This window comes from Mytilus californianus, unplaced genomic scaffold (assembly GCF_021869535.1).
Source record: "Mytilus californianus isolate M0D057914Y unplaced genomic scaffold, xbMytCali1.0.p SCAF_1, whole genome shotgun sequence".
In the NCBI taxonomy this organism is placed as follows: domain Eukaryota; kingdom Metazoa; phylum Mollusca; class Bivalvia; order Mytilida; family Mytilidae; genus Mytilus; species Mytilus californianus.
In genome coordinates, this window is record NW_026262581.1 from 123,831,513 (window position 1) to 123,855,953 (window position 24,441).

General features: G+C 32.0%; 1 protein-coding gene across 2 annotated transcripts in view; it reads left to right on the forward strand.

Moving 5' to 3' along the window:
• LOC127712223 (protein DEK-like) overlaps positions 1 to 19,897 on the forward strand; it is a 32,796-nt gene extending 12,899 nt beyond the window's left edge. The window contains exons 2-12 of one of the 2 annotated variants that reach the window (XM_052218547.1): positions 3,594 to 3,924; positions 4,686 to 4,844; positions 6,878 to 6,954; positions 7,922 to 8,016; positions 10,259 to 10,413; positions 11,720 to 11,940; positions 12,497 to 12,602; positions 15,517 to 15,596; positions 16,103 to 16,186; positions 17,830 to 17,898; positions 18,880 to 19,897. In XM_052218547.1, coding sequence (XP_052074507.1) covers positions 3,594 to 3,924; positions 4,686 to 4,844; positions 6,878 to 6,954; positions 7,922 to 8,016; positions 10,259 to 10,413; positions 11,720 to 11,940; positions 12,497 to 12,602; positions 15,517 to 15,596; positions 16,103 to 16,186; positions 17,830 to 17,898; positions 18,880 to 18,891 — 1,389 coding nt within the window. In that variant the 3' untranslated portion in view covers positions 18,892 to 19,897. The remainder of the gene's footprint in view (positions 1 to 3,593; positions 3,925 to 4,685; positions 4,845 to 6,877; positions 6,955 to 7,921; positions 8,017 to 10,258; positions 10,414 to 11,719; positions 11,941 to 12,496; positions 12,603 to 15,516; positions 15,597 to 16,102; positions 16,187 to 17,829; positions 17,899 to 18,879) is intronic. The other variant, XM_052218556.1, reaches the window with a different exon arrangement.
• The last annotated feature ends 4,544 nt before the right edge of the window (positions 19,898 to 24,441 follow it).

Here is a 24,441-nt window from a genome sequence, read left to right on the forward strand (position 1 = left end):
CTTGGGACAGGCACATACGTGTACATACAGAATGTGGCGGGGTTAAACATGTTAGCAGGATCCCAACCCACCCCCTAACCTGGGACAGTGGTGTAACAGTACAATATAAGAACGAACGATAAAAAATCAGTTGAAAGAGGCTTAACTCATCAGATGGATAAATACAAATACAAGTGGACGTGGCCGGGTAGTTGTACATCCAAACAACAAAAAGACACTAAGTACAGATCTGAGAGTACTCGCATTTACTGACAGATAGTTCAAAGCCACTAACAACTGATAAAAAAATCTTGCATCTAAGACTAAATTATCAATCCGTAAGCTCCCTTTAGAATTTTATAAATTTTAGATTTTACATTTCTGAGTTATGGGGTTTTATTCATTAAAAAAGGGGGGATTTTCCAGTTTTTGGACAACAACTCAAAAATGCTTTAAGCAGTTCGCATGAAACTTTGGTGAATTATTTATAGCTATTGATGTAATCTCCCTATTGATTTTCCTAAATTTCAAATATGACATTGAGAAGAAATTGAACTTTATTTGTTTATAGTCTGGCAACAGATTTATTAAGTATTGCGCAACAGCACAGTGTATTGCACAACAGCAAGAAATCTTTAATTGAATATAAATTCAATTCATATAACCAATTTCAAGTTCTTTGACTACATTTATTCAGAAACTATAATATGTGAAATATTTAATTACAACCAAATTCAGACTTGTATCAAGCTTGAATATTGTGTCCATTTATGCCCCAACTGTTCAGGGTTGGACTTCTGCAGGTGTATCCAGCTGCGCTCAGCGAATCAGTTTATTTCTTAATTAAGAACTCCTTTTTGTCGAGCCTATGACTTTTTACACAGAAAGCTCGACATAGGGATAGTGATCCGGCGGCGGCGTTAGCTAACTTCTTAAAAGCTTTATATTTCAGAAGGTGGAAGGTCTGGATGCTTCATACTTTGTATATGGATGCCTCATGTTAGGAAGTTTCCGTCAGTCACATGTCCAAAATCCTTGACCTCATTTTCATGGTTCAGTGACTACTTGAAAAAAAAAGTTGAGATTTTTTGTAATGTTAAATTCTCTCTTATTATTAGTAATAGGATAACTATATTTGGTATGTGCGTACCTTGCAAGGTCCTCATGCCCGTCAGACAGTTTTCACTTGACCTCGACCTCATTTCATGGATCAGTGAACAAGTTTAAGTTTTGGTGGTCAAGTCCATATCTCAGATACTATAAGCAATAGGTCTAGTATATTCGGTGTATGGAAGGACTGTCCAACTGGCAGGTGTTATCTGACCTTGACCTCATTTTCATGGTTCAGTGGTTATAGTTAAGTTTTTGTGTTTTGGTCTGTTTTTCTTATACTGTATGCAATAGGTCTACTATATTTGGTGTATGGAATGATTGTAAGGTGTACATGTCTAACTGGCAGGTGTCATCTGACTTGACCTCATTTTCATGGTTCAGTGGTCAAAGTTAAGTTTTTGAGTTTTGGTCTTTTTTTCTAATACTATATGCAATAGTTCAACTATATTTGGTGTATGGAAATATTTTATGATCTATTTGTCAGTCACGCAGGTTTTTTTTTACCTTGACCTCATTTTCAAGGTTCATTGCTCAGTTTTAAGTTTTTGTGTTTTGGTCTGTTTTTCTTAAACTATAAGCAATAGGTCAACTATATTTGTTGTATGGAAGAATTGTTAGCTGTACATGCCTGCCTAGCATGGTTCATCTGACCTTGACATCATTTTCTTGGTTCATTGGTCAATGTTTAGTTTACTTGGTTAATGCTAAGTTTATGTGACAGTTGTAATAAAGCTTTATATTTAGGACTATCAACATAATATCAATGATTAGTAAAGATGGCGAGACATTTCAGCGTGTGCACTCTTGTTTCATTCATAAATTACTTTATACTTGGAAGTTATAGTTTCTAAAAAAAGTATTGTCATTGAAAGAGTTGACATGTTGCAATTTTCCCTTATTCTACATAGTTCTATGGTACCAAATCAAAAGTTTAAATAACTAGATAATAAGAAAGAAGTCAAAGGTTTCCCATCATAGTTTAGTTACATACATTTTTTTTGTACCTGAGGTCGTTGAATATAGATCATTTTATATAAATAAGGAGATGTGTTATGATTGCCAATGAAACAACTATCATCCATACATTGTACCTACCAGTAACAAACCACATTTGCGAAGTTCAATAAAATACAGTTGATAACATTTACTTATTACTAAAAAGAAAATGCCAAACTATTTTAAACAGTATTTGACTATAAACATAGATAAAAAAAGGTACAAAGTGGACATAATGCACTAGTTCATAAACAAGTGAGAACAATCGCCTTCATATAGTGCTCAGAATATGACATTCATAAAACTTGTTCAATATCATTAGAGAACTCTAAATCTTAAATACTGAAAGCCACCTCTGATAAGTACAATGTACTATGCAAGATAATGATATAACTGGACTAAAAATACACACAACCTGTAATTAACTGCCTTTACAGCGCTTTCGCGCTTTGATTCTAATACTGTATGCAGTAGGTCAACTATATTTGGTGTATGGAAATATTTTATGATGTACGTGTCAGTCTGGCAGGATTTATTTTACCTTGACCTCATTTTCATGGTTTATTGCTTATGTTAAGTTTTTGTGTTTTGGTCTGTTTTTCTTAAACTTTAAGCAATAGGTCAACTATATTTGGTGTATGGAATGATTGTAAGGTGTATATGTCTGTCTGGCAGGTATCATCTGACCTTCACCTCATTTTCATGATTCATTGGTCAATATAGAATTTCCATGGTTTGGTCTGTTTCTTTTATACTATAAGCAATAGGCCATCTATATTCTGTGTATGGAATGATTGTATTTAAGGTGTACATGTATTTCCGCCTTGGTTTATCTGACCTTGACCTCATTTCCTTAGATTATAAATGTTAATGTGATACTTGTAGTAAAACTTTATATGTAGGACTATCAACATAAAATCAATGGTCAGTATAGTAAGCGAGACATTTCAGAGTATGCACTCTTGTTTGAATTTTAATTGTAGTTTCTAATAAGAGTACTAATATAATTGTGCAACTATATATGAATATTTAAGGCATAAACTGAAACAACTGTTACTTTAATTATGTACGAATGAATTGAACAATGTTAAGAAAAATAAGAAATATGATACATATGGCCCTTTATATTATAGTAAAAACCAAACATTGTAGCACTTCTCCGTATCAGTTTCAAAAAGAGAAGTCACTTCTCCCTATGATTCTGAAGTAGTGTGAGCCCTAGTTTTTCAGTAATAAAAGTTAATAATTTTGGTCATATCATCTTTGGTTTTGTCCGGGTTAAAGTTCCTCTTTGGTTTATTTTCGTCCGTAATTATCCCTGCAGATTGCACTATGACTTTTCAGTAATAAATGTCTATTTTGGTAAACTTGTGTTGTTTATTAGTTGTTTTCTCATTTTGTTTTTTTTTTAATTCAAATTTCAATTTTTTTTTTGTGTGCTCTATTCAATAAACAATGACTAGTCTTTATATTTTTTTGATTTTAATAGCCTTATTCATTTTTAGGATAAGAAAGAAGAAGAAATGGACCAGGAAAGTGATGATAATGAAAATTCTCGTGTGAATGGAAGTGATAGTAGTGAGGATAAAGATAACAGTGAAAATAAAACTGACAAAACAGAAAAACAAGACACTGTACAATCTAAGAAAGAGGATTCTGTAGAAAGTAAATCGGAAAAGACTGAGATAAATGAAAATTCTGAGGAAATGGAAACAGATAGTCCTAAAAAAACAACCAAAAAAGTTGAAGAAAGTAAAAGTAAAAAGAAGAGAGAAACAAAGAAAGAAGAATCAGAAGAGGAGGAGGAGGAAGAAGAAGAAGATTCTGAACCAAAATGTATACGGTTATTTATTCTTTTACATATTGCCTTTATATAAGTATATCATAAAGGTGTTAAATATTGTTTATTTTTGTGTGTGTAAATAATATGTCAATTAAATTATGCATGTTTTCCAGTAAGATTTGTTCTGTTTCTGATCAATAATGATAAGAGGTTTTGTCTTGCTTTGAGTCCACCACAGAAATTAAACACTTGGAAAGAACAAAAATAGGTAAAATATACTAAGAGTTGATCATGCAATTCACACAGTTGCATTCAGTAAAAGCAGAAAGTATTAAAACTTTATTAGACAATTAAATTCAAAATCAAACAAAAAGTAAATACTGTTAAGTTAAATAACATCCTTCAGATGATTGCAAGACATTAAAATTTCAAATATGAGTATTTCTAATTTTACGTCCACTTGTGAAAGGACTTGTCTGTTCCTCTGTCCCTTATCATGCTAAAGGAGTGACAATTTTTGTTCTTATGTGATTTGCTATTGATATCTTGAAAATTATTATAGATAGCGGGGAAACTGTAAAATATACATACAATGTGGAGGACAGATCTACAAATAAGTTTTATTGGCATTGCAGCATACATGTTTAAATGTAAACATTTGAATTCAAAAATAGAACTTAATGTTCATGTACAGAGATGTAATTTTGCATGATTAAACCCAAATAAATTATGCATACATGTATGTAGTTTTTCTTATTATATACTTATGCATGTCCTTTATGCAGTTCATTTATACTATTTATTATTTTTTTAGTGGGTTTATTAGAACAACCAGTGGTAATAGAATCTGGGAAAAGAGAGAAAAGGAAAGTAGAAAGACTGAGTATGACAGAAGCTTATAACACTCCAAATCAACCAAAAGAAGTAGATATACCTGAAGGTGTTGGAGAGAAATTGGGTGATATTCCAAGAGGTAAAGTGTATATCAAGTATTTATTATTTTATTAATGCAAATTATGGGACTGAGTGTATCACAATAATAAGAACTCTTATTCTGCTATCTGATACATATATCTGTATCCCAGTGTTCCAGCTAGGATTTCAAAAGGGCAGGGTGCCAATCCTGAAAAAGGGCATTTAACGCGTGATATGATAATATGAAAAGGGCATGTTTTAATAAAGATTATAATCAAACATTGTTTGTTCATTGAATCACTGGTTATAAATATACAAGAACAACATCATTAGCTCAGAGAAAAACTATCTTTCTACTTTTTAGGCTGAAAACTTATCAAGCAGCTTGTGACACAAGTTTTAAATCATTGCTTGGCACAGTTAAGCTTTATATGCAGTTTTTTTTTTTTAAATGTCCTGCTTCATTCTGTTTCTATGGTCTGACACACTTTACAAGTTTCACCTTTCTACCTTTTCTGTGCTTAATGACAATACAGCACAAAACAGCTGTAAATGCACAATGTTAGGATATAGTGAACAGTGAAAATTTGGATTTAAAATAAAAAATACAGAAAAAGATGACCAAGGCACCCTACCAACCCTGCTACTAAGACCCTCTTTAACTTTTCCCATTAACTCAAAACACCTAAACATATAAATTCTAAAGCCAGAAGTATGAAGACATATTTTATAATATCTTAGTAGGTTACTCAATGCTAGGAAAAAATAAGATTGAGTTATCTTTCTTTATTTGGGTGTGCTCCTTCTTTGGAGGATAATAAACAGTACGTAGAAGATGTAAATACGATCAACAATATGGCGGCGAATTTTGTTATTTTCGTATAAAAAATGAAGGCAGTCAATGAAAAATACGTCTTAATTTGCTATTTATTTCACGGAAAACAATAAGAGCAATGTTTTTAACGAGTTGATTATGGTTTTCGACTTTCTGTCAATTACGTTTTCTCCATGAAACTACGGTAAACATTGCTAATTGTGCCCAAGTTGTATGAACATTTCTTCAAGTTCAAAGACAAATGCCGACTGACCGATTCTATTTGAATGAATTAATGTTGATGATCATTAAATGACCCATCCGATAAACGGATTACCTATAACAACAGATTATGACACCTGTTGTAACCGTTAATTAGCTTGGGGTCGTAAACAAAGTCATATACTTGTCGCCAGGTAAATTTTCGTAATTGGCTGATCATATCAATACGAACAAAATAATATACCAATCGATCTTCAAAAAAGGCAGGGCGCCCTGCAAACTGTAAAAAGGGCACAGGGCGGCACTCGGGAAAGGGCGGGCGGACCGCCCTGTGAAAACGACCTAGCTGGAACACTGTGTATCCAGATTTTCCTGAAATCGCAATAATTAATCTCACATTTTAGCCCATTCTTCAAAAATCGCAATAATTTCTGATTTTAAAGTAACCCTTTATTTGAGATAATCTTTTCATCACTGTTTGGTAACTTTGTATAACATGTCAACCATATTTGATAAAGAGAATCATTAAAATTGTATGGTGCAATACAGCATAAGCTTCACTGACACATCTCCTGACATTGATTGAAAAGACAATATTCATGACACAAAAAACTGTTTTACTTTCAAAGTCGTATTCTAGTGATATCTATTAAATATGGATTTTTCTGTACACTCACCATATTTATTTTCTTTTACACGTGCTATTCAAACTTCTGGTTTAAACATATGCAAGTTTCTAAATTGCTTTTTGTATGATATTGACTATTTTAACAATCGTGAAGTGTTCTAGAACCATTTACAAGCAGTTTCAACTTGTGTTTGATGATGGAAAACAACGCCACAAAAGACCACACAAGATTTGAAATTACCGAAGTTTCGTGAGACATTTTCTATCAGTTAAGTTTTTTACCTAAAATTTCGTGGCGAGAAGGGGGTTGCGGACAATGTACCAGTGCTAACTATACAAGTCGATTACGGTATTATTCATACAAAATTAGTTTTGAAAGCAAGGCCTTACTGTATTTCCATTTTAATTGTTTTGATTTTATTTTCAGTTGAGTTTCAGATAAACAAATTTAAAGCTGAAGATCTGAAGACATTACACCGGGTTTTATTTGGAAAAATAACAGCCGTAAGTATCACAAATTAATCTTTGTAGTGTGCAGAATATTACATTGTTTAAATGTTTAGATTTAGGAATAAAAGTGTTCATCAAGAAACATTAATAATAACTTATTGATATATTGTATGCTGTTGCATTCAAGTTTAGTTAGTCAAATTGTTTCTTTTTTTTTTTTGCTGCCTATCAGTTACAAGTATCCATGAAATGAGTTTCAAGTTTCTTTGCTTTCCTGCGAGTTTCACAGATTCTAACATTGTTGGTGGTTCCCATGGCTCCTTAACATAACATAACTTGGTTAAGTTGGATTATATATACAGGGGCGGATCCAGCCATTTTCAAAAGGGAGGTTCCCAACCCAGGATAAAGGAGGGGTTCCAACCATATGTTCCCATTCAAATGCATTGATCGTCCAAAAAAAAGGGGGGTTCCAACTCCCGGAACCCCCCCCCCCCCTGGATCCGCCACTGATATATGCTCTTGTGTTTTGAAGACTTTTTACTGTGGGTTAGGTTGAGTTAAGTATAGCATTAGTGGGTTTGGTCACCTCAAATGAAAAATGTTTGTTACTTTTTCCCAAAACTATATCATTTAATTTTTCTTTAATATAAACTGGTGTAAATTTTTGTAGTGTCTTTATTTAAAAAAAACGTCCTAAAAATATATGAAACAATTTCCACTAGATGTTAAGCAAGCAACAATCAATCATTTATAAAACAAGTGATGATAAATGTCAGGTCCTGACAGGATTAACAGAATGCTATTTTTTTTGCAACAAACAAGCATATTAGTTATCTTATGATAGGAATATTGTTTGTTGATTAAAATATCAATAGCCGTCATATATTTTAGACCTGACAGCCATTTTAAGTTTGAACTTTTTTATCAAGTGATCATAGAACAGCTCATCCATTTTGATCATGTGTTATGTAGTGTTTGCTGAAATAAATTGATTCTTGATATACTAATTTATTAACAGGCAACAAAAGTAAAGAAAAATATACGACTATTTACTGGATTTGAATTTAAGAAAGATGACAAAGAATATAAAAAAAGACGAGATATGCTCCTTAAGTAAGTATGCATTATTGATATAAAACTTCAGATTTTATCTTTTATTTGCCTACCATCCTTATTCCCCAGTTCAGGCAGATTTTACGTCGTTAGAATTGTATTCTCTGACATTGTACATCTTCTTTTTTTCAATCAGGAAAATGGAAGCCATTGTAGAGATGACAGGATGTTATGATAGCTCTTTAAAATCTTTTAAAATATGCACATTGCATCATTTCAATCCCTATTTGAAAGTTGTACTTTGAAAGACAACCATCTCTACCTAATCAGCATTATTATTTACAATGATTCTTTGATTGGTTATCAGGGCAAATTTTAAAGAAAGGACTGGCTTGAAATTCAAAGTAGTTTAAAACTAAAAGCCATAGATAACATAAACAAATAAATGGAGAATGTTTCCATGGGACACAGATGATGCCCCCACTTGCATATAACGTTAAAAAGGGCATAACTCGAGAACTGAAAAAAGTGATGCAACCCAAATTCAAACTTGATCTGTGTTTTATGGTTATCATTGTGTATAAGTTTCATAACATTTGGTTGAGGACTGAAACTAATTTTGGGAAGTATGGACAGACAAGGGTAACACGTAATGTCCCCTCCACCGCTGCGGGGGCATAGAAAAACAACCCCCAATTTTTTTTTTTTTTAACTTGTGCATTTTCATAATCAGAGAGTATAGGTCTGTTATCAAGAATTTAAAGGAAATGTCAGTGAATGGTGTGTATGACCTCTTCATAAGACCAGAGTTTAAGCTAGGATTTTGAGGGCTTTAGTCACTTTTGCGCGGGATGAAAATCAACCTTATTTTGTGTAGCAGCAAGGGACCTAGGATGTATATTACCATCTATACATCTTTGTCAGACTTTGAAGGGCTTAGGCATTCTAGGCAGTTACTGTATGATTTGACTGATGTGGCACTTTAATATGAAGATTAGGATATAAGATCTAGAAATCTAGTTCACAATTTCACTTCAGTTAGTTTCAGGGTACATTCCTAATCAGCAAAAGTTGGGATCCATTTTTTTTTAACCAGGAATCACAGTATAAATGAACTTGTAAGGACTATTTCACTGCTTTATTCATACCTTATATATACCTCATTATCCTTAAAATCGTTTTAAAGCGATATTTAGAATTAATTCTATAAAGTTGGAACCAAGGATTTGTACAAATCCTTATTGGAACAATTCTAATGACTTTAAATTGTAAATTTATCATGAATAGATCTCGTTTACTTTTGATTTCCAAATGAAATGAAAACGGGAAGTGACAAGTGGATAATAAATTCAGAATGAATCCGGATTCATCTACGGATTGGTTCGTGTTTAAAAAAGACAGGAAATAATCATTTTTTAAATTAAATTTGCTAAATAAGAACTATATTTGTGTCTCTCGTTTAGTGTGATACTTAATTATTTCGTATTTGACGTTTTAGTGTCTTTAAATTCATAAGAATACTTTCGCGCATGCACGGTTCATCGTAAAGTAAGCACCTGCTTGACTCGTGAAAATATTTCTGAATGTTATGAATAAAGTTCTATCTTTTTAATCAAAATTGGCGAAAGTTTTTGATTAAAAGTTATATCAAATATGACGAAAATACGTTCATTTGACGAAACTACGACAAGCGAACTGCAAATTGTGATCGTTTGAGAAATATTGAAATTAAAATGCGAACTGTCCGAGGGAAAACTCAAATGACGAAACTACGACAAAAGAACTGCAAATTGTGATCGTTTGATAAATATTGAAATTGAAATGCCGACTGACTGATTTTACTGGGGAAAATAATTATGATGATCAATTATGAGGTTGATAAATAATTAACGGATTAGTGACCCACCCGATGGCGATAAGCGGATTATCTGTAATCACAACTTATAACACCTGTTGTAAATGTTAATTAGCCGAGGGTCATAAACTTGTCAGAAACAATAAGACAGGTAGAATTATAGTATTTTCATGCGAAAATATTTTTACTCTTTCCAAATTTAAGTGACGAAATTGATTTGGAATACTTTCGTCATTTTGAAAACCGTTTCGTAAATGACGAAAATGACGAGCGCTAGCAAAATCACTGCATAATACAAGCTGAAGCCCCACCTATCTATTGATTGTAGATGTCAATCTTAATTACAGTGCTTGAGCAAACATTTATACAAAGAAAGCAATCCAACCAAACTTTTAAACTACAAGCATTAGGAAATTAGCTCTAATGTTGATCTTTTTTAATTTTCAGTCGAAACTTTCATATGCCCATGTTGAAAGTTATTTGTGAAGTACTAGATTTAGAAAAGAAAGGAACAAAAGATGAAGTAGCTGAAAGAGTAATGGCTTTTTGTATGTCTCCAAAATCAACAGGGAAGAAAGTACCACAGTCAAAGAAGCGAAAAAGTAAGAAATCATTTAGAAGATAGTGTGAAATTTTTCATTAGTCATTCATTGTAATGCAAAATTACAGTGTTACGAGTAACATTCTACGTGTTGTGTATTTCATTCATTACCCTTCCAGAACAGATCCCTCTTTAGACATCATTTTGAATTATAATTTTGTAACAATCAGATTGAGAGATTGGATTTATTAATTTCTTTGGGGTTTCTCAGACTTATCTATAGTACAAAGCGATTGTAGAGGGTAAAACTGTGGCAATTTACGCTAAGATATGTAAACACGTCTGTGCAGCCATAATTTTTAATAACAGCTATATAAGCACCTATGGCAAACGTCAACAATGGTAAAGTACAAACTACTGTGGATTCATTATAATTCGTTGGATACCAATTTTTCGTGGGTTTCGTGGGTACAGGTGAACCACGAATTTAAATGTTCAACTAATTGCAAATTTTCTATAGGCTTTGTATGCACAGATTGGCAAAACCACGAAATCAAATATCCACAAAAGTGCACATTTTCCTCAATCCACGAAAATTGTGGCCAACGAAAATAAATGAATCCACAGTATAAAACGTCGACAGCGATCTATTTGTTTCTTACTCAATTCTGAATAGTTAATGAATGCAGCAAATCTTAAAATATCTGATGAAACAATTTAATTTCTGCAGTAAAGAATAAAAAATTGGACAGCGAAATTGGAAACCAGAACATTATGCTATTTGTAAATATTGTAAACAAGACTTCCATTCAGCGAGATGGTAGGTGTTCCTCAAATACTCACCAACTTTGAATCATAGTTGTCATAAATAAAATTAGTCATATGTGTGTGACTATGTGCCTAGTTTTTATTATGATTATTATAAAATTTTATGAAAAAAATCACAAAGTACTGAAACTTTTTACTGATTGCAGCTAAACAGGGTTGGCATATATATCTATGTTGTTAGACAATATTTTTCCTGCCAGAGGTCGATGGTTCTCTCTGGGTACTGTGGCTTCCTAAACCTATAAAAACTAGACACCGAAATAGTAAAAAATGTTGAAAGTGTTGTTTAACACCAACAATCATTCAGTATTTTTATTAGTTTTGAATGACCATTCTTCTTTCATATTCATTCTTGAGAACCACAAGACAGAATGATATCTAATTTGAGAGTTCTGTTTTCAAATATTGTTACTATTGATGCTGATCTTAAATTCCAAAAGGTCATCAATAGGGATCAAAATTTACATTAAAAACCCTATTGATCTGTATATGCTTTATAGAACGTTACTTTAACATTGTTTTGAAAAATCTGTTTTAAGGATCAGAAACAAAAGGAAAAGGTGACAAAAAAAAATCCAAGAAAGATAGTAAATCTTCTAAGAAAAAGAAATCAAAAGAAAAGGTGAAAGGGTCAGATGATGAAGAAGATGAAGAGGAGGAGGAAGAAGAAAAATCTGAGGAAGAAGAGGTTGAGGATGAGGAGGAAGAAGAAGAAAAAGAAGAAAGTGAAGAAGAGGAGGAGGAACCAGAAGAGGTAAAAGTAAGAATTAGATAATTCTTTCAAGAGAGAGTCAACAAGTGGAATTTAAAATTTTTTCATACATTGTAGCTAATTGTTAATGGAATGTCATAATGTCTTTTATATGTTATGTTTAAAAAAAAACTCCAAATCTGTGTATAAGTGGCATAAAACTTGATGAGATCCTAAGTATACCCAAACTTAGGGAGTGGGTGGTATACTGCATTCACCTTGTTCTTCCATCCATCTTTCCATTTGTCTAAGTTCGGTTAAAGTTTTTGGTTAGGGTTATAGGTAGTTTGTGGTCACATTAACTTGATATTTAGTTCACATGTTCATTATGAAGTGAACTGTTTAATATTGATGACTCAAACCATCAGATTTACCACAATTGTCACATGTTGCACACTAGCTCGCATATACTTGATTCAATATGCTTCAAATTTAACATTGTTTTTATGCTCCTGAAAAAATTGTCGGGAGTATAAAGTCTTTAGTTTCTTGACAAACAAAACTTTCAAGATTTGTTGATGAATATATTTATTTTGGTGTTGATATACCTTTTTATCAAAATTAGGCGCCTAAAAAGAAAAAAGCAAAGAAAGAAACACCTGCAAAGAAACCCGCTCCAGCTAAAAAAGAAACAAAGAAAAAAGAAAAACCTGCACCTCAGAAGAAAAAAGGTATGTGTATTTCGGGATAAAAAGGCTGTAGTAAGCAATTCAAGTAAGATCTTAAATTACGGTAAAAGGATCAGATATCATATCCACAAGGCAAGATGTTTATTATTTTCTAAAGTTCATTCCCATTTTTCAAATCGGAAGATGACTTCAAAGGAGGAGTAGGAGGCATTACAGGTACATTTCTTGTCAGATTTTTATCAAACGTTTATTGAATTATTATATCAGCAAGGTCTCAAACAAAATCAAATATTTGTTGGGAGTTGGAAATGTATATTATACTGAAACAAGCACTCATACTTCTTCATTTCTTGTCTGATGTTTGGCTTACAAAAATGAGGTATTACAAATCCAGGCAGTTGGCTTTTAGCTCAAACATAATCGTTAAGTATGTGCAAAGTTTAAACTGAAATATCTTTAAAACATTATGAATATGTATTGAATTCTCTTTCTTCTTTAAAAAAAAGAAAGAAAAAAATTTGCATATATTCACACTTATGTGTAAAATGGAAAATATTGAGTGCATGCATGTTCCACAAAAATATTTACATGAAAGGTGTTGCTCATATTTACAAACATTGTGGTAAATTATTAAGTTGGTACTTGCATGTGCTCTATACATATGGATCCAAAAACTAGATAATTTTTAGCTCACCTGGCCCAAAAGGACCAAGTGAGCTTTTCTCATCACTTGGCGTCCGTCGTCGTTATCCATTAACTTTTATAAAAAATCTTCTCCTCTGAAACTACTGGGCCAAATTTAACCAAACTTGGCCTAAATCATCCTTAGGGTATCTTGTTCAAAAAATATATCCGATGACCCCGCCCATCAACACATATGGCCGCCATGGCTAAATATAGAACATGGGGGTAAAATGCAGTTTTTGACTTGTATCTCTGAAACTAAAGCATTTAGAGCAAACCTGACGGGTAAAAATGTTAATCAGGTCAAGATCTATATGTCCTGAAATTTTCAGACATATCAGACAACCCGTTGTTGGGTTGTTGCCCCTGCATTGGTAATTTTAAGGAAATTTTACAGTTTTTGGTTATCTTGAATATTATAATAGATAGAGATAAACTGTAACAGCAAAATTGTTCAGCAAAGTTAGATCTACAAATAAATCAACATGACCAAAATTGTCAATTGACACCAGAAAGAGTTATTGCCCTTTAAAGTCAGTTTTCACAATTTATCGTAAATTTTTGTAAGCTTTTACAAAAAATCTTCACCTCTGAAACTACTGGGCCAAATTGAACCAAACTTGGCCTAAGTCATCCTTAGTGTATCTTGTTTAAAAAATGTATCCAATGACCCCGCCCATCAACCAAGATGGCCACCATGGCTAAAAATAGAACATGGGGGTAAAATGCAGTTTTTGTCGAGCCTTCGACTTTTGTCTAAAAAGCTAGACATAGCGATCCTACATTCCGTCGTCGTTGTTGTTGTCATCGGCGGCATCCACAAATATTCACTCTGTGGTTGAAGTTTTTGAAATTTTAATAACTTTCTTAAACTATCCTGGATTTCTACCAAACTTGGACAGAAGCTTGTTTATGATCATAAGATAGTATCCAGAATTAAATTTTGCAAAAAAAAAATTCCATTTTTTCTGTATTTTACTTATAAATGGACTTAGTTTTTCTGCCAGTTTACATAACATTCACTCTGTGGTTAAAGTTTTTAAAATTTTAACAACTTTCTTAAACTATCCTGGATTTGTACCAAACTTGGACAGAAGCTTATTTATGATTAAAAGCTAGTATCTAGAAGGACATTTTGTTCCATTTTTTCCGTATTTTACTTATAAATGGACTTAGTTTTTCTTCCAGTAAACATTACATACAGTCTGCAGTTTAAGTTTTTAAAACATTTATTAGATTCATAAACTATCCTGGATTTTTACCAAACTTGGACAGAAGCTACTTACAATCAAAAGATAGTATAGAGAGGAATATTTTTATTAATTTTTTTCCTCATTTTTGTTGAGCCTGCGATTAACAGCAAAAGTAGGCGAGACACTGGGTTCCGCGGAACCCTTATGAATTTTTGGCTTATGTCTCTGATACTTAAGCATTTAGAGCAAATCTAAAATGGGATGAAAATGTTCTTCAGGTCAAGATCTATCTGCCCTGAAATTTTCAGACGCATCAGACAACTTGTTGATGGATTGCTGCCCCTGAATTGGTAATTTTAAGGAAATTTTGCAGTTTGGTTATTATCTTGAATACTATAATAGAAAGAGATAAACTGTAAACAGCAAAATTGTTTAGCAAAGTAAGGTCTACAAATAAGTCAACATGACCACAATGGTCAATTGACCCCTGAAGGAGTTATTGCCCTTCAAGATCAATTTTTAACAATTTTTTGTAAATTTTTGTAATCTTTTACAAAACTCTTCTCCTCTAAAACTAATGAGACAAATTTAACCAAACTTGGCCACAATCATCATTAGGGTATGTAGTTAAAAAAAAAAATGTGTCAGATGACCCCGCCTACCAACCAACATGGCTGACATGGCTAAAAATAGAACATAGCGGTAAAATGCAAGTTTTGTCTATTATATAAGTCAGCTGTACCGTCTGATGCGTTTTCAGTTTCATCACTCAACAACTTCCTGTTTACCGTCAAGTATTTGGGCAGGGGTATCATCAGTGAGCAGTAGCTCGCAGTTTCACTTGTTTTTTCCACGAAAACAAGTAGAAGGGCCTTTTCTTGAAGTCATGGGTGAAAAATCAACTGGTTTTTAATTTCCAACCCCTCAATTTTTAAACAGACATAAATGGAAATCTTACAAAGTTAAAATTTTAGTAAAAATATAATAACAAAAAATGTTTTCTGTTACAAAATTTTGTTTGACTATTTGAACCTGTGGTATTCATCTATTTCTAATGAATATTTGTTTTCCTTTTTAAGAATCAGATTCAGAAGAGGAAAGTGAACAGAGTTCAGATGATGAAGAACCTCTTGTAAAAAAAGCACCTTCACCGCCAACAGTAAGTTTTAATTCATTGTAGTGTTATAAAAAAAAAACCATCCTATCGTGATGGCAGTGAAATTTGGGGACAATTTATACTATATACAAAAGTTAAATGACCATTGCTGTGTTAATAGAAAAAGAAAAAGACCATCAGTTTTCATCCTGTTTCTGATGTTTCAACCTCTCTGTGTATTTAATTTTCAGACATTTAACTGCAAAAAGTCTTCACAAATGTGTTACTTGGAGTTAGCTTAATTCCATTTCAGTCTTATGATTTTAAAACCCATTTGAGTAAATTTTAATAAATGTACAACTTTGATTGCTGATATAAACCCTTCAAAAAATATTTAAATCTCTTAAATTTGTTAAAGCCAACACAAATTCTGAATTTTGAATTAATGGATAGAATGTATACTTATCGCTGTAGAGAACAAGCACAATTTTGCTTCAATATATATATAATCAGCAGAAAAGATTAAAACACAAATAATGAATACTAACAAAATATTTTTTTCTTTACAGAATGATGAATTAAAGAAATTAGTAAAGAAAATTTTAGATGGGGCCAATTTAGAACAGGTTACAATGAAAACTGTAGTAAAACAGGTAATTAGATATATTTTAGTTTACACTGTTCATCCTTCTGAATAAAAATAATGGAACATTCTAGTAGACTACATTTGAAAGCATGGATAGCCAGATCGGTACATTTCAATATTTGTATATATACTTGATTTATTATATCACATCAGTCCATCACTCCCATGAAATGTTTTGTATTTTTAGCTCACCTGGCCCCGCCTGCCAAACAAGATGGCCAACATGGCTAAAAATAGAACATAGGGGTAAAATGCAAGTTTTGTCTATTATTTTGTAAACCGTTATAAATAGAGAAAATCTGAAAGGAGCAAAAATGTTCAGAATGATGAGCTCTACCAATTGTCCATATACGTCAAAACTGTCAGACAAATTCTTATAGGAGTTATTGCCCATAAATGACAAATTTTACCATTTTTTTCTTTTTTGCCTATTATCATGAAAACTATGATAGATAGAGAGAAACTTTAAATTGCAAAAATGATCAGCAAGACAAGTTCTACAAATAAGTCAAATGGTCAAAATCGTCAGTCGACTCCTTTTTAAAGTTATTGCCCTTTGATGACAATTTTAACATTTTTTTGCGTTTTTGTCTTATATCTTAAAAATTATAATAGATAATAGAAAACTTAAATATGCAAAAATGATCAGCAAGACAAGATCTACTATTAAGATAATTTGGAGGAAATTGTCCGACAACTCCTTATTGGAGTTAATGCCCTTTGATGACGATTTTAATCAATTTTTTGTGTTTTTTGCCTTATATCTTAAAAGTTATAATAGTAAGATAGAAACTTAAATAAGGAAAAATGATCAGCAAGACAAGATCTACATTTAAGATGATTTGCTGGAAATCGTATGACGACTCCTTATTGGAGTAATTGCCCTTTAATGATGATTTTTACCATTTTTTTTTCAGTTTTGCCTTATATGATTTAAATTATAATAGATAAATAGACACTTTAAATCACAAAAATGATCAGCAAGGCAAGATCTACTAAAAAGTCAAATTTTTCCGATATAGTTAGTAGACTCTCACTCTTCATAGGATTGATTGCCCTTAAATGAGGATATTTTTACCTTCTTTTGTGTTTTGAGCAAAAACTAAAGAAGATATAGAGAAACTAAATGATCAGTAATACAAGATCAACAAAACAGAGATTTTTGTCATGAATTCTATTCTCGTCTACAATGTTGGAGAGTGTTCTTTATTAAATATGCACATAGACCAAGGTGAGCAACACAGGCTCTTTAGAGCCTCTATAAAGAGCCTCTAGTTATCAGCATCTATAGATGAGAACTGTCTGAAAATTGGTTAAAAGCTTCATTATAGCATTTCAAACTGTGTGATTTATTTTCAATTTGCCTCTCATCAACTTCCTGTGTTTACTATATACTTACATTATATTAATAAAATATTTATTCTAACACATAATGGCCCTGTATGAAACTTTTGTCACTTTTCCTCAGGAACTGCAAATTAGAGACCCTGAAGACGTTTTGCATGCTTCATGTGAGCATACTAAACTGTGTGATGCTTTTCACATTCACTCACACATGCACATTCACTTCCTGTTAACAATATACTCTCAAAAAGATGTTTTTGTATGTAATCCAAAATACAATATATATTTTGCTTATTTCTGTTTTAGGTTTATGATAAATTTCCAAGTTTTGATCTGTCAGATAGGAAACAATTCATTAAAAGCACAGTAAAACAGGTATGTATATTTAATGTTTTCTAGTCTATCCATTCTTCCCTTTGTCCTTCCTGTATCAGGATAAAGTATTGGTTAAAAAATAGTTTACCATGAAGTTGTGGTCACATCAAATTGATACTAAGTACATATGTTCATTTTGATATGAACTTTTAAAAAAAGTTCCAAATTAGGTTTTTGGCCCAGATTTTATGGTTGACTGAACATCTAAATGTGATATGTGATAGTCAGAGCAAGGCATGGTGTCCTATAGACACACATTCTTGTTTAATATTAAATCAAAATTAGTTCAACCATTTGCTGATATAAAGGTGCAGAGGATGCCTATTTCATCATTCACAGTGTGATTTCAGTGGGTTAGACAACACTGATACTACCATCGTGAAACATTGATCACTATTGAAAAAACAATATAAACTACATTGAAATGATCGATTTCATGTATATACTTTATCATGCATTTGAGCTCACATGGTCCACATATTGGTCTGTATTGTCTATCATACTTGTCGTCTGTTCATTGTTGACAAAATCTTTCTGAATGGAAAACTGGAATCAGACTAGACCACTAATATCAGTATGGTGTTATTGTTTCAAATTTATGATGTTCCATGAACTGAAATGACCACTATTTGAAAAACTAATAGAGCATAATTGTAATAATAATGCACTTTTTTCTGCAATAACAGTGCATATTTCATTCACATATTGGTGAATGGGTATTATGATAAACCCCTTTCTTGCACTATTAGAGAAATGATGATGTTACTGAAATACCATTCCCTAAATTTTAAAAATATTATTGAAGAAATTCTGAATTCTGCGTTAATAAACGTTCATCCCTCCTCACCATTTAATTAACAGCATTGAAATAGCACCAAAAATTATTATTCACTGGGTAGGCTTATGTATATACACAATAATTTGAAATGTTTCAACTAAACATTAAAATTGTAAACGTTTTTTTAATTTATTTTTTTTCAGTTTTTATCGTGAAACAGTGAAGATTGTTCATACATCACAATTCATCAAAAAGAGAAATTACACTGGAGAGGAATGAACTTGAGGGGGCAGCAAACTCTGTAAATTTGTGCTATACATTTAGCTTTTATTGTATCATCTGTTGTTTTAACCAATGTTTTATCATCATCAGCTTATCATCCTCATCTATCATCTTACTCATTCATGTCATTTTGTCACCAATTATTCATTGTATAGAAGAAAGATGAATCAAATTACCATGTATTCTCTTAAGGAAAAGTATGGTTATTTTAGCTTGAAAATTATGATCATGAAATCTGGGCAATTATGATCATGTGGTAATGAGCTAATGTAGTACTTTTTTTATAAAAAAAAATGTATGTGTGTTATTCATAATTTTGTATGTAAGAAACATAGAAATGAGATCATAACATTTGTCATTTTAAGTAAAACCTATTAAAAAGATATTGACACCCAAGTTTTGAACTTAAAAATAAAATTATGTTTCATATCTCAAGTTTCAAAACCTAAACTGTAAATTAACCGTAAAAAGAATTTTTTATCAAAAATATAAATTAGAGTTTTTATTATTTTCAATTGTAAGTTTAAAATCTTGTTGCTTATTTGGAATGTATTAAAGTTTATAAAATGTGTGAAAGGAATTTGAAATCTTAATTTAAAAAAAAAAATTTTTTGTTAAAATAATTATGGAATGTGAAGAATTTTGTAAAACATGAGAATAATATTGAAACCTAGACAAAAGATGTAAAACTATTTTTAAGAAACGAAAGGAAAAATTTTATATGAAAATAAATCAAGGTCATAAGTTATGATTTGAAATAAAATATAAAAAAGTTTTTTATGCAATTTTATTGTGTTGTGGAAGTAAGTTTTATTGTCAAAAGATGTTAATTTTTTTTTTTATATGTACTGACAATAATATTGATTTTAAACTAGAAGAAAAGTCAGGATAATTGTTAATTTAAAACCTACATGTTAAATAAATTATATAAATAGATAATATGTTTTATTATGCCTTTCTAGCTCATAGAATATAGCTATCACTGGATGTCTGTTAACTTGTTATACCCAACAGTATAAAGAATCTGGGGTTAATGGCTATTTATCTATCTTCATTCAGTTTGCAGTCAGTTTCAGGAGGAAAATTCAAAAACTGTCAGATTGCAACCCTGCTAGGTAACATAATGAAAGGATTGATTGATTGGTGTTTAACATCACTTTCAGCACTATTTTGCTAATTCGTGGCAGTCAGATTTTATTGGTGGAGGAAGCTGGGGTGCCCGGAGAGAACCACCAACCTTCGGTAGGAAAACAGACAAACCTAGTCAATTAAGATTGGAGTCGAGCACACCTGCCAATTGCGGAATTCGAACTCACAACCACAGTGTTGACAGACTAGTGATTCAATAGTTCGACTTCTTAGACCACTTGGCCACCGAGGCCCTTATAATGAAAGGAGGATACCTATAATTGATTTTGAGGTCACTAAGTCATGGTCATAAATACTAGAAAACAGACCAAAATTAATTAAGGAAAGAGGTTTCTGTATTACAACTGGAACCTGAAATTAGGTTTGAACCAAACTAAATATGTGGTCTCGTATAATGAGCAGAGACTACTTATTTATTTGATATCATGTTTCCAAGGTCAAGGTTATAGGAACTGAAAATATACTTAAATAGGTGCAAATTAGGTGTTTTCTAGATCATATCTTGTGAACCTTAAAAGGGATTTCAATGAAACCGGCATATATGGTCACATATAATGAAAAGATAATCTCTTGATTTTGTGATCATTGCTTCCAAGTTCAATGTCATCGTCAATACAATGGACGGAAGTTAGTGCAGAAAAAAAGTTCCCAAATAATAATTCTTAGAACCTTTATAATATGAATTTGAAAAGTATGTTTTTGTATGGGAAACCCAAGAAATCATTTGATCAAAATGAAAATAGGAGATGCACAAGTACATAATGTTTTTATAAGTGTCATTGAAATTCATTTTGTGGTTAGAAGAATTGGTCGGGAAGGGCAGCCACCCCAATCACTATATACCCCCACTTTGTTCAGCCAGGTATAAAAAGTAGGTGCACAATAGCATTATGTCCTGAAGAATCCATGAAAGTTTGATTGAAATCCATTCCATTGTTTAGGAGGGGTTGCATATGGTAGATGTTTTACCCTATAATATGAAGGTGTGTGGTCTATGTTTTGGTATGATAAACCCTAGAAATCATTCTGATTTAACAGTAAAATGGGAGGTGCACAATGGCATTATGTCAAAGAATCTGAAAGCTTGATTGAAATCCATTCACTGGTGTAGGAGTTGCTGATGGGGGATGTTCACTCCGTGATTTGAAATTACAAAGATCCTGTTTTTGTATGGGAAACCCCATAAATTCTTTTGATCAAAAAGTAAAATAGGATTTTCACAAGTACATAACAGAATGAAGATTTTTTGAAATTCATTTTTTAGTTAATAAGAAAATTGTCCTATTGTCTGCATGACTGAATATCTGATTCCTGCATTATAGGTCCAATTGATGCATAATTTAATGACATTAAGTCAAACAACTATTGTATGCACCCCCAACAAGTTTGGTTCTTGGTTAAGTCTGTTTCTCAGATACTAAAAGCAATAGTTCAACTATATTTGGTGTATGGAATGATTGTATTGTGTACATGTTCATCGGGGAGGGTTAATCTGATCTTGAGTTATTTTCATGCCTGTTTCTCAGATATTTTAGGCAATATGTTAACTTTTTTAATGCCCCTGCCACTAGGCAGAGTGGGCATAAGTTTTATTGTTGTCTGTACAATGGTCTGTACGTCCCAAAATTAGTTTTCATTCTCTAACTTTAGTTAGCCTCAATCAAATGTTATGAAACTTTAACACAATGCTTATTACCACCAAACACATATCAAGTTCTAGTATGGGTGGTGTCACTTTTACTGTTCTTGTGTTATAGATATAAGAAGATGTGGTATGAGTGCTAATGAGACAACTCTCCATCCAAGTCACCATTTGTAAAAGTAAACCATTATAGGTCAAAGTACGGTCTTCAACACGGAGCCTTGGCTCACACCGCACAGCAAGCTATAAAGGGCCCCAAAAATGACTAGTGTAAAACCATTCCAACAGGAAAACCAAAGGTCTAATCTGTATAAAAAACGAGAAACACTTATGAACCACATAAACAAACGACAACTGAACATTAGATTCCTGACTTAGGACAGGTGCAAACAAATGCAGCGGGTTTGAACGTTTTAATAGGTACCAACCTTCACCCTTATCTGAAATAAAAGTGTGTTATGCCCTTTATAACTGGAATATTGCCAAATTTTCCATTTTGCGAACTCATCACTTTTACTGTTTTTTATGCCTCTTTATAAGAAAGACTTCTTTTGTCCCCACTCTAACTGTTGTATGTGCTGACCAGATGTATCATTTCAATATTCAAAAATTTGAATTAGTACATTGATTCTTGCATATTTACAAGCTGGGGCATCTGTGTCCCATGGACACATTCTTCTTTTATTGGAGTATGGAATGATTGTATAATGTACATGTTTATCTGGCAAGGTTCACCTGATCTTGACCTGATTTTTATGGTTCATTAGTCAATGTTAAATTTTTGTGGTTAGGTCTGTTTCTCAGATACTATACACAATAATTTAAGTATGTTTAGTGTATGGAATGATTGTAAGGTGTAATGTTGGTCTGGTAGGGTTCATCTGACAATGACACCATTTACATGAATCATTGATAATGTTAAGTTAATGAGTTCCTTGTAATTAAACCATTATCTTAAAGACGTTCAACATAAATTCAATCATCTGACTCATGAAAGCAGGCGAGACATTTTAGTATGCATACTTGTGGTAAGATTAGGGCCAAAAATGCAAAATATTTGTAGAAATCTTCTTTAAGGGCAGTATCTCCTATAAATAGTCAATTTAAGATTTCTGTCCTGATGATTTATTAGTAGATCTTGTCGTCTTGATATCTTTTTCTATAAACTTGTCTTCTTGATATCTTTTTCTATTTTTAAAAAGTTTCATTTTCTGTAATAGAAAAAAGCTGAGAAAAAACAAAACAATGGTAAAAATCTATTTTTTTTACAGAGTTATTTGACAATTCAAAATTTTGGAACATTGGAAGATTTTACCATTCTGATTGTTTTGAGGAGACATTTTTTCTCTAAATATTTCCAAGATATAAATCCAAAAATATATGCTGACCCCTCTGTCCTTTTTTTTAGCAACAGTGGCTGTCTGAGTTAATGTATCAAATACCTAGTTATAATTTATTAACTAGATGCCTGAAATATTATTCATGTAAGGTTTGGTTACATTTGGCCCATTCCTGATAGAAAAGAATTAAAAAAAAATAAAACACCAGATGATGTCAATGGTAGACCTCAGAAAACAATTTATTCACTTCATTCAGGGTCTAGGAATATAGGTCCCCAGTATTATATTATTATAGAATTCTTTCTTGTTTATACCTGCTACTGTTTTCTTTGAAAATAAACTATTTAAGTGGTTCTTAAAATTACATAGTCAAATTAGTACATAAAGGTCAGCCTTGGGACAAGAGGAAACAGACTTTATAAGAGAGGTGACCTTTGAAATGAGGTTCAAAATGCATAGGTAATACTTCAGTGAGAATAGAAGAAAGAGGGTGACTCTAAAAGACAAGTTTTCGCTTAATAGGTGTCTTTATAGTAGTTAGACTGTAAAATATATTAAAATAAGTTAAAAAAAAATGTGTAAAAATTTATTGTTGAAAGTGAAAGAAGTTATTTGGCCAGTGTAAGTAGGATAGAAATGAGTCCTCAGCATTTACCGGTATTAAAGCCACAACTTCTACCCTTCAAAAGATTACAGGGTTCTCATGAGAAAAAGCATTTTTTTCCCTAAAAGATGTGTATATTTCATTAGCATAATAATGTTCTGTAATTGGGTAAATTTATTTAGTGTTTGAGCCAGTCCAATTTTGTATTCAATTTGACTTTTATAAACAAAGCACTTTCAAAATAATTGTGGTCTGAGGCCAGAAGATGGATCACAAGTAATAGTAAAGCTCACATGGACCTTTTATTTGAGTTGAGCTAAAAAGGGGGAGGGTTTTGATCTGAAGAAACATGTAGTTTATGTTCTTGTCCAAAGTCAGGAACCTCTGAAATGGATGTCTTTTGACATATTTTTTATTGTCTCCCTATTCTCAACTTTTTGGGGACTTGGGTGATTTAGAGCTTGGCCTCCCACATTGCAAAGACACCCATCTTTTCTTGTAAACTGTTAAGCTTAGATGTCTAATGTTTTTTTTATTTTGATGAGTTCAGGTCTCATTGATGGACACACTTTAATTTATTTCCTAACCAAGATTAAGTGAAAGATGCATACTAACTATGTTAATATGGTATTTCCAACATTATGACTTGTATTTATTTATGAGATTGCAAGAGCACCTGTGGCTTTCAGAATTCAAAATCACTTATAAAGTAAAACTGTAACTGAACTTACAAAAGGATACACACCAT